At 38.1% G+C, this 15818-nt stretch overlaps 1 protein-coding gene across 9 annotated transcripts in view; it reads left to right on the plus strand.

Moving 5' to 3' along the window:
• Positions 1-15818, plus strand: part of tenm1 (teneurin transmembrane protein 1) — a 1611625-nt gene that overhangs the window by 1348241 nt on the left and 247566 nt on the right. For all 9 annotated transcript variants that reach the window (XM_052021038.1, XM_052021037.1, XM_052021042.1 and 6 more), the window contains one exon: positions 4488-4731. In XM_052021038.1, the coding sequence (XP_051876998.1) occupies positions 4488-4731 (244 nt within the window). The remainder of the gene's footprint in view (positions 1-4487; positions 4732-15818) is intronic.

A 15818-nucleotide genomic window follows, 5' to 3' on the forward strand; every position in this document is an offset into this window, starting at 1 on the left:
GTGTGGCTGGGTAAGTTTGCTTTCCTTGCTGTCTTCTAAATAATTAATGCAGACTCTCCACTAATAAGTAACCTTGTAGATTAATTGCCAAATTACAAATCTTTTTCTTCTTAAAGAACAGTTCTCAGAAATCTAATGTGTTCTATTACAGAAATATATTTTAATATTATATTCATTGCGAAAAGCCTGGGGTCTTGGATTATGTTGATATTGGAATTCTCATATGATGCATAGAGTATGAAATCCATCACATTCACAAAATTCTCAAATTGATGATATTTATGTTTGGAGGAAAAAATATGTTCTTTCTAAATTCAGAAGGTGTTTTTGCTGCAGTTTATCATGTTTAGCTAAATAATTCAATTAATTTAACACAGCTTAATCCCTCTTAAAGAATCCTCTTTTTTTTACCAATTATGCTACCGTTAATGAAGCCCCTAGCGGCATTGTCTGTGGTAATTTCTGCCGACGTGAAATTGTCTTTGCATGTTCAATTCACCTCAAGTATCCTTGTTTGCCAAATAAGGGCATCTTCCCATTAATCTGACTTATTTTTATTGTTCTTATTGAAATTTGTGCCAATTAAGTTAAAAGACATAGAACAAAGTGCCAGCATCAAATTTGTTTATAAGTCACTTACAACATTTTCAGATAGAGTAAAATCTCTTGTTCTCAAAGATTGAATTCAAAGGCTCCCGGTAGGTAAACTCTCTTGTGTGATATATGAAAACAGAAGTTATTGGAAACACTCAGCAGGTCAGGTAGCATCTGTGGAGAGAGAAATAAAGGTCATTGTCCTGAAATATTCATTCTGTGTTTCCTTATGTAGACCTAACCTGCTGCGTATTTCCAGTACTTTCTGCTTTTATTTAGGTATTAAAAGGTGTTTGATAAAGTGTGTATGGTTGGTTGGTCATCAAGTTTGCCACTCATAGAATCAAAGAGGCAATAGTTCCATAGTTAAAAAATTGGTTGAGTGAAACAGTTGTAAGTGACTTATAGTAGTGAATGATTATTTTTCATATGAGAAGGAAGGTATGATATTCTCCCCAGGAGATGGTACTAAGACCACTGTTTCCTGTCATATATCTTAATGGACTTGGTTGTACAAGGTATAATTTCCAAATTTACAGGTGGCACAAAACTTGGAAGCATATTAAATGTAGTGGGTAGTCATAGACTTCAAGAGGATATAGATAGTCTGTTGAATGGTTAGCTCATGAATTTCAATGCAGAAAATTGCTGGATGGTACATTTCAATGGGAAGAAAAAGAAAAAGACAATATAAACCGGAGGGCACAATTTTAAACAGAGTTCAGGAACAGAGAGATCTCAGGGTACATGTGTATAAGCTTTTGCTTGTGGCAGAAATCCTGATGAAAGCTTCTGGGGATTTTGGCTTTTAATTACAGAGTCATGGAGTACCACTGCAAGGAAGTCATGATGAACTTTCATAAAACACCCACTGGTTTGGTTACAACTGGAGTATTGTGCCTGCTCCTGTGCCACACTTCAGAAAAGATCAGAAGATTTTAGAGAGGGTGCAGATTTTTGAGAATGGTTCCAGGGAGATTTTTTTTTGTTATATGGACAGACTTTTTTTTAAATTTGATAAGATAGTGGAAATTGCCCTACCACGAATTTCTCAAAGGATATTGCCCTTGAGAAGATAGTGGTAGGGCAACTTCTTGAATCGCTGCAGTCCTTCTGAAACTTCAACAATGCTGTTGGAGAGGGAGCCCCAAGAACGGTGTGTAACTTGGAGGGGAACATGCAGACTGTGTTGTTCCCTTTTGCACCTTCTGTCCTTATCTATCTTGGCAACAGAGATCAAGGATTTGGGAGGTGCTGTTGGAATAGCCCAAAGAAGTAGTTCCAATGCATTTTGCAGATGGTATACACCACAGTTGCTGTGTGCTGGTGGTAAAGAAAATGAATATTTAGGTGGTTTCTGATGCCAATTATGTAGGCTGCTTTGTCCTGGATATTGTTCAGCTTCTTGGATATCATTGAATCTGTACTCATCTAAGCAAGTGGAGAGTGTTCCCTCAGACTCCTGATTCGTGCCTTATAAATGATGGAAAGGCTTTGGGATGTCAGGAGGTGAGTCACTCATCACAACAGAGATTGATAGTGGAGAGTTGTTTTTATGATTGGAAGCCTGTGACCACAAGTGTATTATAGAGTTTGGTGCTGGGACCCTTACTGTTTGTTATACACATTAATAATTGGATATGAATGGAGGAGGTATGATCCATAAGTGTACAGATGACACAAAAATTGGTGATGTCGTTGATAGTGAGGATAGTCTTAGGTTACAGGAAGATATTGATCAGAGGTAAAATGGGCAGAGCAATAACAAATGAAATTTAATCTTGGTAAGTGCAAGGTAATGTACTTTGAGAAGACTAATAAGAATAGGACATACACAATAAATGGTGAGTCCAAGGATCTCTGAAGGTGATAGCATAGTTGATATGGCAGTGAAGAGGGCATATGGGAACTAGCCTTCTCTAACTAGGGCATAAAATACAAGAGCAGTGAAGTTGTGGTACAGCTTTGTAAAACATTGGTTAGACCATGACTGGAGCACTGTGTGCAGGTCTGGACACCACACTTCATGGAGGACATGATCGTCTGGTCGTGTACAGAGGAGAGTCACCAGGATGTTGCCTGAGATGGAGTGTTTCGATTACAAGGAGAGCCTGGAGAGGCTAGGTTTGTTTTCCTTGGAGTGGAGGAATCTGACAGGGGACCAGACTGAGGTATCCAAAATTATGAGGGAAATAAACAGGGAAGATGGTAGGAAACTTTTACCCATAACCAAGGTATAAAATAAACGAGAGGACATCAGTTTAGGAGAAGGAGGAAGAAGTTTAGAGGGGTTTAAGGACCTTCTTTTTCACCGAGGTGTTTGGAATCTGGAATGCACTTTGAGTGGGTGGTGGAAGCAGGTATTCTCACAATATTTAGGAGTTATCTAGATAAGCACTTGTATAGCCAGTGCATAGAAGACTATGGATTAAACATTGGTAAAGGGGATTAGTGTAAGCGGGAATTGATGGTGGGCCAAAGGGCATGTTTCTGTGCTGCATAACTCTGTGACTGTAAGATACCCAGCTTTTGATCTGCTCCTGCAACAGTGATTTTAAGATATTGTGCCAAATTGTTACATCCCTCTTTGTCCTGCCACCATACTTTTGCTGTAAAATCAATAACTTTTACAGAATTAATCCCAGTCCATTATGAAATTGGAACCAATTCATCTTGAGAAGGGTTATTTTAATCACCATGTAATTTGCATTTTTATCACCAAATATGCGATAGATCTTGATTTGTTTTACACCTTGTCCAATTTTCTCTAACATTGTCTTCACTTGGTGATAAAAATGCAAATTGCCTCTGCTTCTATAAGCAAAATGCTATTGTGGCTACCATTCAAGAGTGAGTTGAGATGGTGAGTGGCAGCAGATTATTTACCCAGGTGAAAATAGCATCAGAACTATATCTGATCCTATTTAATGTTCACACCACCATGAGTGAAATACACTTCACTCATGGCCAGATCCTGGCCTAACATCACTCTCGAGCTTTCAGATTTCCTGTTGTGGTATATTTAAAAATGTACCAGGCAGAATTGCTTTCCAAGAAAACGGACCTTATCGTGATTTTCTGTAACATGAAGCCGTGTCATCTGCGCATGTGTAAGAAATGCAAGTTAAAAAAAATAAATTTGTGTTGATTTTATTTTCTCACATAAATTTCATGAGAGCGAATTTTGTTCCATATCTCAAATTTTGCAAATGATTTGTGAATTCATGCCCACTTGAAATAAGAGAAAGGCAAATTAATGTGTAAGTTTATGTCCTACACCGATTAGAGTGGCTACTTGCTGACTGAGTTGTTGAAAGCTTCATACAATGAGAGGGAGACTCTGTACATTTGATGTATGAGGTGAACAGCAGGTGGCCAACAAACAAGGCCGAGAAACTTCTTTTTAGATTACTTTTTTTTGAAAGGGAAGATGGATACAGAAGCATTTCCTGATCCTGATTTACCCCCTTAATAATCACACATTTCAACTGATGTTTAAATGTTCCAGAATGGTCTGGAAAAATCACTCCATATCCACAGGCTTGTTTCAATGTAAGCTGAATTTCTACATCAGGTTTTCAGACAGACTTGCTGGATACCACTCACAAGCTGAGCCTTTTTGCTATTTCTTTTCCTCTTGCAAACAAAAAGTGCCAGCAGCATATTCTATTTCCTCCACAGATTACATGATTGAACTTGTCTGTCCCAGCACAAATGTAAAACTGACCTGTTCTGTATGGAAAACCAAATGGTGCATTTTCACAGTTGGAGACCAGAATCAAGTTAGAATTCTTAAGTCAGAGTTTCATGCACTCTTGATGTTTAGAATAAAATGTGTAGAGTTGCACTGAAACATGAAGTCTGACAACTACTTTACCTCTTCTTTTTTCCAGAACTGCCTGCTGGTTCTCACAGCAAATTCACATTCAGACCCCTACCACCACCGCCGCCGCCTCCACACGGCTGCACTTGTAGAAGCCAACAAACTCAATCCTTGGACTCTCTGCAGAGAAATACAATGACTGTGCAAAGCCAGCCCAGCCCAGTTTCCACAGAGACTCCTGCCAATGCCCAGCAAGATTCAGCACAACTCCATAATAGCTGGGTGCTTAACAGCAACATACCATTGGAGACCAGGTACACATTATTCAAAATAATGAATCTGATTTGCAGCAAGTAGGACATCTAATGATGTATATTGCTTGTCTAATCTGGTTGTACATGTTTAAGTTTCTTAATATTAAGTATGGCATTTGCTGAAAATGTGAGTTGATGGTATTACTATGAAGGAAACATGCTATCCGAGACTGAGATAAGTAACTGTGTCTCTCCTTTATTACTCGGATTGAAGGATCATGAAATTAACACCCTAAGAGTGGAGAAAGAAATAATCACATAGTATGGGGAGAATCAAATCAAATGCAGAATCAAAGAGAAGAGCAGAAAGACTGGATTGAAAGGGAATGAAAAAAAACTAAGAATATTAAATGCCAAACCTTACATCTTATGTTGATAAAAATTACAATAAAATATGGCTCCATCATTGTAATCATTAATATTCAGTGGTAGAGAAATTGTTTGACAGTACTGAATAAGTATAGATTAATTAAAAGGCATTTAGACATGGTGGACAAAACTTAACTTTCTGTGATGTTTAATTTGTATCCACTGTCTAAATACTGCTTGGTTGCACCATTCATGCATTTCATTGGTAAGTGAGGTAGATGATGAGAAGATGATTCCAGAAAACTGATTGTAAGGCAGTACAACTCAGACACCAGCTACTTAATATTCCACTTTAACAAGTCTGCCTTTCACCTGAAATTGCTGCGTTATTTGTGTGTAAGTAGCACTAAATGCCTTTCTTACCACCATCATTTTGACATGAGCATTTCAGCCATCTTTTTCGCAACATTATCTCAAAGAAACAATCACTGGTTCAAAATTTCAATATCCTACATTGTTAATCCTAATCGTAATTCGTATCATCCTAATCTGAATAAACAAAATGGAACTATTCTGCAGAAACTGAAAGATATACAGTACATGATTCCCATTTTATGGTTATGGCTCCAATTTTCTTCAATGTAGGTTCAGATGAACAGCTATTATCCTAATGTTATGGAGAGGCCCATAACAGCATAGCTCCCTTTTACGCTAGCCAGATTTTTTCAGAGACGTTAACCTTATGATTTGAATTTCTTTACTTTTTCAAAGAGGTTTTTTGTTTGCTTTAGATGTTAGAAGTATGAAAAGGTGTACTAAGATGCCTAAAAACTCATCAATGCACTAACCAGCCTCTCTTTGAGCAATTGCATGTTTTGTTCCATTTACAAATTTGAGTTCCAGTGAAACAAGGTAAGTGGAGTCATTATACAGTAGCCAGAGGTGAATTTCTGTGCAAAAGTCTTTCCCCTTGATCTGAAAATCTCAATTTATGATTGGCAAACTCTCTGAAGGAAAATGTTAAATGGAAGTGAGATAATTTGTTGAGGTAGGGAGAGATTTCCATTTTGCTGACATGCAAGTTGCCAGAAAAAATGCTGTTGGCTTTAACTTCATTGAAGTAATTCTTTAACTAAGTTATTAAAGAATTTATATAATTAATTTTATACCACTGAATGTTGTCCCTATAAAAATGTTGCAAATGCTGTTGGTTATCTGCAGAGCTCAAGAAAGCAGCCAAATACCTTCCAACAAACTCAGACAGTGTGATGTGTTTAATTATGTGTATAACTACGAGTGATTTCTGAATGATGTCGACAGTTTTTCATATCCAATGCAAACATGTACCAGATGCAATTTAATCTGAAAAGAAGATAATACAGTTTGACTTGAAAAATGGGATGAAGGAAAACACGGAATTATGCTGAAGGGTGTACCAGGATGGAAAATGCATGTAGATAAGACACGTTAACGTTCATAAACATAAGAGTAACAAAATAAAGTCATGATAACTCAACACATTACAAATATTTGGCGACAGTAGAAATAAGAGTTGAGGGAAATGGTAAACCAGGCAACTGCTTCACTGTTGCTCATTTTACCCGATAACAGTCAATATTTTATTCATGATATTGCAAATTCAGTTCAATCATAGATAGCTTTTATGATTTATTAGCAATAGTTACATCCAGCATTCTCCATGTGTTGACTCCCACTGCCCAGAATGTACTCGTAAAACAGCATAAAGCCTTCTTTTTATTCATTTTCATACAACTCTCAATATTGATGGCAACGTTTTTTGCACGTCCTCAATTACCCTTGAGTTGGAGGTGGTGAACTACCTTCTTGAGCTACTGCAGTCCTTCTGATAAAGATAGACCCACAATATTGCTGGGTAGGGAGTTGCAGTATTTAGATTCTGTGGCAATGAAAGAATGCTGATGTATTTCCTTGTCAAGATCACATGTGACTTAGAAGGAAATGGAGATGGTAGTGTTTCCAAACTCCTGTGTCTTTAACCTTCCTAGTAGTAAAGGTCATGGGTTTAGCAACTGGTAATTGATTTATAATTGTCAGATGTGCCGAGATACAGTGAAAAGCTTTGTTTGCATGTCATCCAGACAGATCATTCCATACGTAAGTACATCAAAAGAAAAAAAACATAACAGAATGCAGGAAATAGTGTTTTATATATATAGTTACAGAGAAAGTGCAGCGCAGGTAGACAAATAAAGTGCAAAGGCCATGACGAGGTAGATTAAGAGATCAAAAGTTCATCTTTATCATATAAGAAGTCCATTCAAGAGTCTTAAAAACAATGGGATAGAAGCCGTCCTTGAGCCTGGTGCTATGTGTTCTCAAGCTTTTGTATCTTCTGCCCGATGGAAAGCTGGAGAAGAGAGAATGACTGGAGTGAGAGGGGTCTTTGATTATGTTGGCTGCTTTCCTGAAGCAGTGGGAGGTATAGACAGAGTCAATGGAGAGGAGGCTGGTTTTCATGATAGACTGGCCTGTATTCACAACTCTCTGCATTTTCTTGTGGTCTTGGGCAGAGCAGTTGCCATACTAGGCTGTGATGCATTCGGAGAGGATGCTTTCTATGGTGTATCTGTAAAAATTAGTGAGGGTCATTGGGGACATGCTGAATTTCCTGAGTCTTCTGAGGAAGTAGAGGTGCTCATGTGCTTTCTTGGCCACAGCATCTATGTGGCTAGACCAGGACAAGTGATTGGTTTGAGAGGGGCTGTTGGAGGAGTCTGTGCAAATAAATGCAGTACATTTTGTACATGGTGTGAAGGTGGTAAAGGGAAGAATATTTAGGGTGGTGGATCTTCAAAGGACATGCTAGTCAAACAGACTGCTTTGTTTTGGATGTTGTCCAACTTCTTGAGCCTAGTTAGAGGACCACCTATCCAGGCAAACAAAGTGTATTCTGTCACACCTGACCTGTACTTGTGGAGGGTAGAAAGGCTTTGGAGTATCAAAAAGTGGATCACTCTCCAAAGGATACATCAGCCTCGGAGCTGCTGTTACAGCCACAGTATTTGTGACCACTAGAATGCCGATGATGGGATACTCAGAGATTGTCATGCCATTGAATGTGGTTAATTGGTTAGATTTCCTCTTGTTAGAGATGGTAATTTTCTGGCATGTTATTAATGTTAATTGACACATACCAACCCCTGGAGACACAGAAGACTACAGATGCTGGAACCTGGAGCAACAAACAATCTGCTGGAGAAACTCAGTGGGTCAAGCAGCATCTGTGGGAGGAAAGGAATTGTCCATGTTTTGGGTCAAAACCCTGCATCAAGACTGAGAGTGGAGAGGGGAAAGTACTTGAGGGAGTGGTGAGAAGTAGTCCGAGGAGGTTGGTGGACTGAGGAGGAGTGAAAGATGACAGGCAGATGATGCCTGCTTATCTTCTTTCACCCCTCTTCAGTCCACCAAACACCTCAGACTCTTGTCTCACCACTCCCCTTCTATTCTTTATACAGACCACCTCCCCTCTCCACTCTCAGGATTTCAACTCTAAATGTTGACAGTTCTTTTCCTCCCACAGATGCTGCTCAACCCATTGAGTTCCTCCAGCAGATTGTTTGTTACTTACCAACCCATGCCTGACTGCTGTCAATGTCTTGGCAGGGACTGCCTCCTTTTCTGAGGAGCTGTAAATGGAATTCAACATTGAGCAATTATCAGCAAACATCCCATCTTCTGGCCTATGATGGAAAGAAGGTCATTGATGAAACAGCAAAAGATGGTTAGGCTTCAGGTGATCCCTTAAGAAACTTCTGCACTGATGTCCCAAGGCTGGGATGATTGACCTCCAATTGTCTTCTTTTGTGTGAAGTATGACTCCAGCCATTGGAGTGTTAACCCTTGATGCCCATTGACCAGAGCTCCTCAATGCCAGTCTTCTTTGCATCAGGAGCAGTCAGCCTCACCTCATTTCTAACATTGAGTTCTTTGGTCCATGTTTGGACCAAAGGTAATGAGGCCAGAGAGGGTTTGGTGAAATCCATCCAAGCAAGTTATTAGTAAGTAAGTGTCCTTTGAAAGCACTGTCTATGACATCTTCCATCACTTTGCTAATGATTAAGAGCAGACTGATTGGACAATAGACTTCTCATGGCTTATGCGGACATGACATATCTGGACAATATTCCACATTGTCAGATCATGCTGTAACTGTACTGTACATGGTAGATGTGAAGCTAATTCCAAACTGTAAATCTTCATGCCGCAGACAAGATGTTATCTGCTCCTACAGGTTTTGCTATTTCCAATGCCCTCAACCATTGTCTGATATTATGTGGAGTGAATTGAATTTACTGGAGATTGGTTTCTGAGATTGTGAAGATTTCAGGAGGAAGCTGAGATGGATCATCCACTCAGTAACTCCATTTGAATGTGGTTCCAAATACTTCAGCCATATCTTTACCACTCACATTCTAGGCCACAGCATTGTTAAGATGCAAACATTCCTTCAGCCTTCCGTTAGCTGTGTAATTGTCCACTACCACACTTGACTGTACGGGGCAGGACTGCAGAGCTTCAAACAGATTTTTTCATTGTGGGATGGCTTAGCTTTGTCTGCTTCGTAAATGCAAACAGAAAATGCTGGATGTAATCAGCAAGTCAGGCACCATCTGTGAGAAGAGAAACACAGTTAGCATTTCAAGTAAAAGACTTCTCTTTCCAAAGACACTGCCTGACCCGCTGAGTGTTTCCAGCATTTACTGCTTTTATTTTAGATTCCCAGCACCTACAATATGAATTTTGTTGCCAAAAAGACAACATAATGGATATTCCTAGCAATGTTGCAACAGATAGATTGGTGAAGATGAGATCAGTGATGTGTATCAAAATTGCACATACATTTGTTGAAACTTTTTGATTAAACATTTAGTGAGCATGAGGATTAATACATACCAGCAATTGAATATACAAAGCAATAATCAAATCCAGGTAGTGATCAGCAAAATGTATATTTGAAGGTTAATGAAATGCTATACCTCAAAGAGACATGTTCATTTGAACTGTCTCTTGCTCTCTTAATATTCACATGACATTTGAATGTTGAGTGATCATAGAAATCAATCTCTATCAGTTAGTCTACACCAAAGCCAGACATCGGACATCAGGCAAGAAAAAATCCCAGTGGAGGACAGCTTTAGAAATTGAAGTCCAAAGACATCATTTCTTCACATGTAGGTCACATTTATCTGCCATGTCTCAGTTTACTCATACCAAGTATTCAAGATTATTATTTCATTAATGAATTAAGTATTTGCATTTGAAATAACTAAAATTATTTGCTTCCTGAGGGAGCCTGTTCCATGGAGTTACCATTCACTCACAGAAATGTTTCATGGATTAGTTTTAATGTTTATTGGGTGTTGTAATATTAAGTGAAACATCTTAATTATCTGCAATATCTAGTCTCTTTGGAATCCTAAAATCAGTTCATGTCACAATCTTTTTCCAGAGAAAACCTGCTCAGTTTATATAATGCTGTTTCATAACTCAATTCCTCCATCCCTTCAATCATTCTGGTTACCTTTTTCCATATCCTTTCAACTGCTGAAATGTTTTCTTTTGTGTACTGCATTGGCCAGAACTAGACACAATGTTCTTTCTGTAGGCACAGTAAAGATTTATAAAATGGCAGGATTACTTCACACTTTTAGTTCTGTGTTGACATTTTACCGTAATTTGGTGTCTGATTATACAACACGCTACCTGCTGGAGGAACTCAGCGGGTCATCTCTGAGGGAGAAAGGAATTGTCAACATTTCAGGTTGAGTCCTGATGCAGGGTCTCAGCCCATAAAGTCAATAATTCCTTTACCCCCACAGATGCTGCTCAACCCACTGAGTTCCTCCAGCAGATTGTTTGTTGCTTCAGATTCATGCATTTTCAGTCTCTTGTATCTCCAATGTCTGATTTATTCAGTTATTGACATAGTGTTGCTAAAATGTTAATTTATTGTTAATTTGGATCCTATGCATGTTTCATTTCTCATGAACATTTAAAAATTAGCTCTTGACTTGTCTTTTTGTCCACATGTAAATACTCATTTTTCTGTTATGAATTTTGTTTCCTGCTCATCTAATTCACAAGTATATTCAGGTGCTCCGTAGCTCGTGCTTTTCAGCTTTTCTGCCTCTCATCATTATTAATTTATATTCATCAGTACTTACACCTTCCCAGCTTCAGATTGCTCCCTGCATTTGAGACATAAAAGCTGATTTAACCAAACTGGTATCAAAATATTTTCAGAATTTTATTGCTTTATGATTTACTTTTCTGAAAGAAAATTTACACAGTTTTCTATTTTAAAACCTCATTGGTAGCCTGTGCCAGTAACCTGAGGATTTGAGGTTGAAGAATTAAAGATCTCAAAATCAAACCCAACTCCGCACCCATCATCCCTCAACCACCACTTCTATTCAGATTGCTTTGAATCCCCATGCTCCTTCCCTATGCTCCCCATGCTTAACAGATATTGGACAAGGGACAAGCAACCAATTTGTTCTCAGGAGGCTGGTTGGCAATTTAGGTACATTTTCCAGGCCTCAACCTACCCAGCAGATGAAGAGAGGTGAGGGCAACTTTGAAGAGCTACCCACCACTACCTCTGACCCAAGAGGAGCAGGAGTCCTTCCTCAGTCTCCCATGGTCCCTCCGTCAACCAAGTAATATCCTCAAAGAATCCAGAGTATCGGATCGGACAGCTCTTTCCCACACATGCCCACTCTCCCACTCTCAGTGATTATGCTTCATACTCAGCTTACAGCAAGCTTTTGGAATCCTCTGTCAAGAACAACATATCTGGGCATTTCATGTTGGAAACTGCACACTCAACCCCACCTCTAATCCATGAAACCTATCCCTTCTAAAATCCAAAACTCTGTTTCCATGCATTCTTCACAGCCATTTAAAAATATAAACTTCCCAGCATAATAGTTGTGAGATTTATATTTCTCTCTGCAATGTCTAAAGTATTGCTTAATCATATTGCATGAGGAAAAATCAAAGCTAAGCAATAATTTAATCGCTATTTTCTCAGACTCTATTTATAACAAGTGAATATATAAAGCTTCAAAACACAATGTTTAGGTGAATCATGTTTTCAAGTTCTTTTTTGTGGAACAATGGTCAAAGTGATCCAAAACATGACAGATAGGAAATGCAATATTAAGTAATTGGCACAATAAATGAAAATCTCAACATTCACACTAACTTAGCAAAAATTAAAAAAATGTTTTCTTGTTATTATTAAATGTCATCTGTAAATGTCAAAATAACTAATAGAGGGTTTGCCATTGGGAATCAATTGAAATAAGAGGCTTAGCCCACTTAGCTGAGCAAAGGTGGTGCCCATGTGATACCTGGAAGCATTTTGTCAAGAAAATAAATGTGAACAACATCTAGAACTGCAGTCACATAATTAATTTAGCAATCTTGTGGTTTTATTAAGGATATTTCCTTTACTGCCAAAAGGGCAATGGCTTATACACTAATATAAAATAAAGAGTATCATAGTTATTCATAAAAATGTAAAATATATGCTCACTAACTGCCTGGAAAATCTGTGTATTAACATTAAGGCAATTAGCTCCAGTTCAAAGCATTCTGAATTTTTAAGAATGTGCTGAGTATTATTAGTGAGTAATAATTGTTTGAAGAATATATTTTACTTTAATAAAAGCATTCACTTGTTTTAGTTAAAATTGTCAAAAAGTTATTTAATGCACTATATGTTCATACCCTTAAGTAGCACCATTGATTTCAAAGTTAAAGAGTTGTAATAATTTAATTGACTCAGAACAATATCCCAGTAATGTTGGTGATTATGGATGATTTACATTTATGGCAGACAGTGAGAAATTGATTGCAAGATATCCTGTAATAACTGGTATGTTGTGAATGAACAGATGGGAAGAGAAGAAATAGTGTATAAATAAAGTGGTAAGGCTAACCTTGTATAAGACTGCAGAAGGACATAGATATGGTATTCAGCCGCAAATCAATGTTGAATGCAGTCTGACAAACATAAATGTAAATGTATGCATCTTGGTCAAAAAAATGGAGCAGTGAAATTTGCAGTGGGTTGGCAAAATGGAGGCATTAAGGATACAAATACACATGTCTCTAAAAGCAGGATTGTGGGGAAAATAGTGAAATGCAGCACGATTTTGTGTTATTTTTAATGAACACTCAACCAAAATACTTGGAAGTTGTGTTTCAACTTAATGATACCCTTTGGTATCTTAGGAAGTGGTATCTCCCTCCCTGCTGCCTCTTCCGGACTGTTCCCCCCATCTGACCCAGATCTAATTCTGCCAATCAAACTGGCTTCCGGAGGGGCAGCTGTTCAAATGAAAAACAAGCATGCTGTGGAGTCAGTCCACATCATAATGGGAAACCCAGGCTGCCAAATTTTGTGGCCAAAACTCTTCCCTCCTGTTCAGAAGACCCTCGCAGTAAATATCAGAACTTGGTTTGCGTATAATGCTTCCTCAAGCTATCATTCTATTGCTGTTTACATTGGTTACAGATCTCCTGCAGAACGTGCCACAGTATTTTGGCTCAAACCCGCATATATGTCCATAAAGTTGTGGCCAAAGGTACATATAGCACAGGTAGAAAGAAATATTAAATCCTGACAACAACATCCAGACAAAAAGACAGCACTGGAGGTCAGGACTGAATCTGAGTCACTGAAGTTGTGAGGCAGGAGCACTAACTACTGCACCACTGTGCAACCTGATATTAAAGAGAGGGTAAGGATTCACTGGAGTGGTTTTAAGGATGACGGGATAAAGCTGTTATGAGAAAATTAGAATTAAAATCTATGTGGGATCTAATCAAATAATTTGAAGATTTGAATAATTTTTCATGGAAGATTAAACAGCCCACTGATAGTCATTTGACATAATGGCTACTCTGTGAAAGTGCTGCTCAATTAGTAACCCCATCCCCTTGCTCTTTTACCATAGCCCAGGAAACTTCATTTTGAGTTTTATTTAATTCTATTTTTAAAGTTATAATTTTAATCAAATTCCACCACACTTTCAGGCAGTGAATCCCACTTCAAAACAGGATAAGTTTAATTAGTAGGATATTTTCAATCAGGGGAAGGTGCAATTCAATGCTTCTAACAACCTGAAGTGATGCACGTTGGAAGTTTAGAATAGGGAATGGAAATGCACCTTAGTATGTTGAAGGAATTGGAGGAGCAAGGGATATTTATGGATAGATACCTATTGTACTATAGAGCCAACACAGGAACTAAAACTGTTGACAAGACTGGAATACAGAAACAATGAAATCTTAAAATTGTACAGACCTTAATTTGGCTGCATTAAGAGTATTGTGTACAATTTGGGATACCACAATATAAAGAGATGTTTTGTCAATAGGAAGAAGATAGCAATGTGTGTTTGGAAGGATAAACAGTTATGAAGAGATGCTGGAAAAATGTAGACTTTATTATGAGAAAGGTGTTTGACATGAGGCTGCTGTTTATCGATTACAGCTCAGCATTCAACACCATCAAATAATTATCACATTCCTTCTCAAAGAATTTAAAGATTCAGTTTCAACATTGGGTCGTGGCAGATAATTCCATATTCTACTTTGCACTGTTAAGATGTTTCTATTGTCACTCCTTTTCTTTTGTGGGATAATTGTCAAATTGTCTCTTGTTGTAACTCCCATTGTGTTAAAAATAATCTAAAATAATCCCTTTTATCACCACCAAGGTTGAGCGAGCTAGGGCTTTTCTCTTTGGAGCAACGGTGGATGAGAGGAGACTTGAAGGAGGTATATAAACTTATGAGAGGCATAGACAGAGTGGACATGCATCATCTTTTCCCCAGGGTGACAGTGGACAATACTAGAGGTCACCCATTTAAGGTGCATGGAGGAAAGTTCAAGGGAGATTTCAGAGGTAGGTTTTTTACACAGTGTGGTGGGTGCCTGGAATGCACTGCCGGGGTGGTGGTAGGGGCCGATACAATAGGGTCATTTAAGAGACAATTAGATAGGCACATGGACGAAAGAAAAATAGAGGGTCATATGAGGTGAAGTAGAGAGGGGGATAGATTATATGGGGATGAGGTTTATATAGGTCGGCACAACATCGTGGGCTGAAGGACCCTTACAGTGCTGTACTGTTCTATTTTCTATGTTAAATGAAACTGGATGAGATGGGAGCAAGAACGTTGAATTAAAATCAGTGAAGTAGAAACTAGCTGCATCAAAGCATCCATTTCTGTGAGGTAACATTCTGCAAATTGAATTCTAGTTGATATATTTGCAACAGGGTATAATTGGAGGATTAGCACTAAATGCAGAAAGAGAGGTTAGGGGACATTTTATTTGAGAACAGGGTTATTGGAAAACTGGTTCATTACTGCAAATGACTATTGAAGCCAAGTCAACTATAGCTTTTAGAAGGAATTAAACAGACACAGAGTAAGTGAATTTTAACATAGAGGGCTTTGCACAGATGTGTTTTGAAAGGAAAAGTAAAGAGCACTGATATTACTGAAATGACACAATTCTGAAGAGATTACAGGAACAGAGAGACCTTGGGATGTATTCATGTAGTTCATTGAAGGTGCTAGGAAAAGTTATTCAGGCAGTTAAGAAAGATCCGGGATCCCAAGATTTATAGCACAAGATTTAGTAACACAAAATACAAAAACAAACAAGGTATGTTAATTATTTTATGGAAGTTTGTTATTATGACAATGAAATCAATG

Source organism: Pristis pectinata, chromosome 8 (genome assembly GCF_009764475.1).
Source record: "Pristis pectinata isolate sPriPec2 chromosome 8, sPriPec2.1.pri, whole genome shotgun sequence".
Lineage (NCBI taxonomy): Eukaryota > Metazoa > Chordata > Chondrichthyes > Rhinopristiformes > Pristidae > Pristis > Pristis pectinata.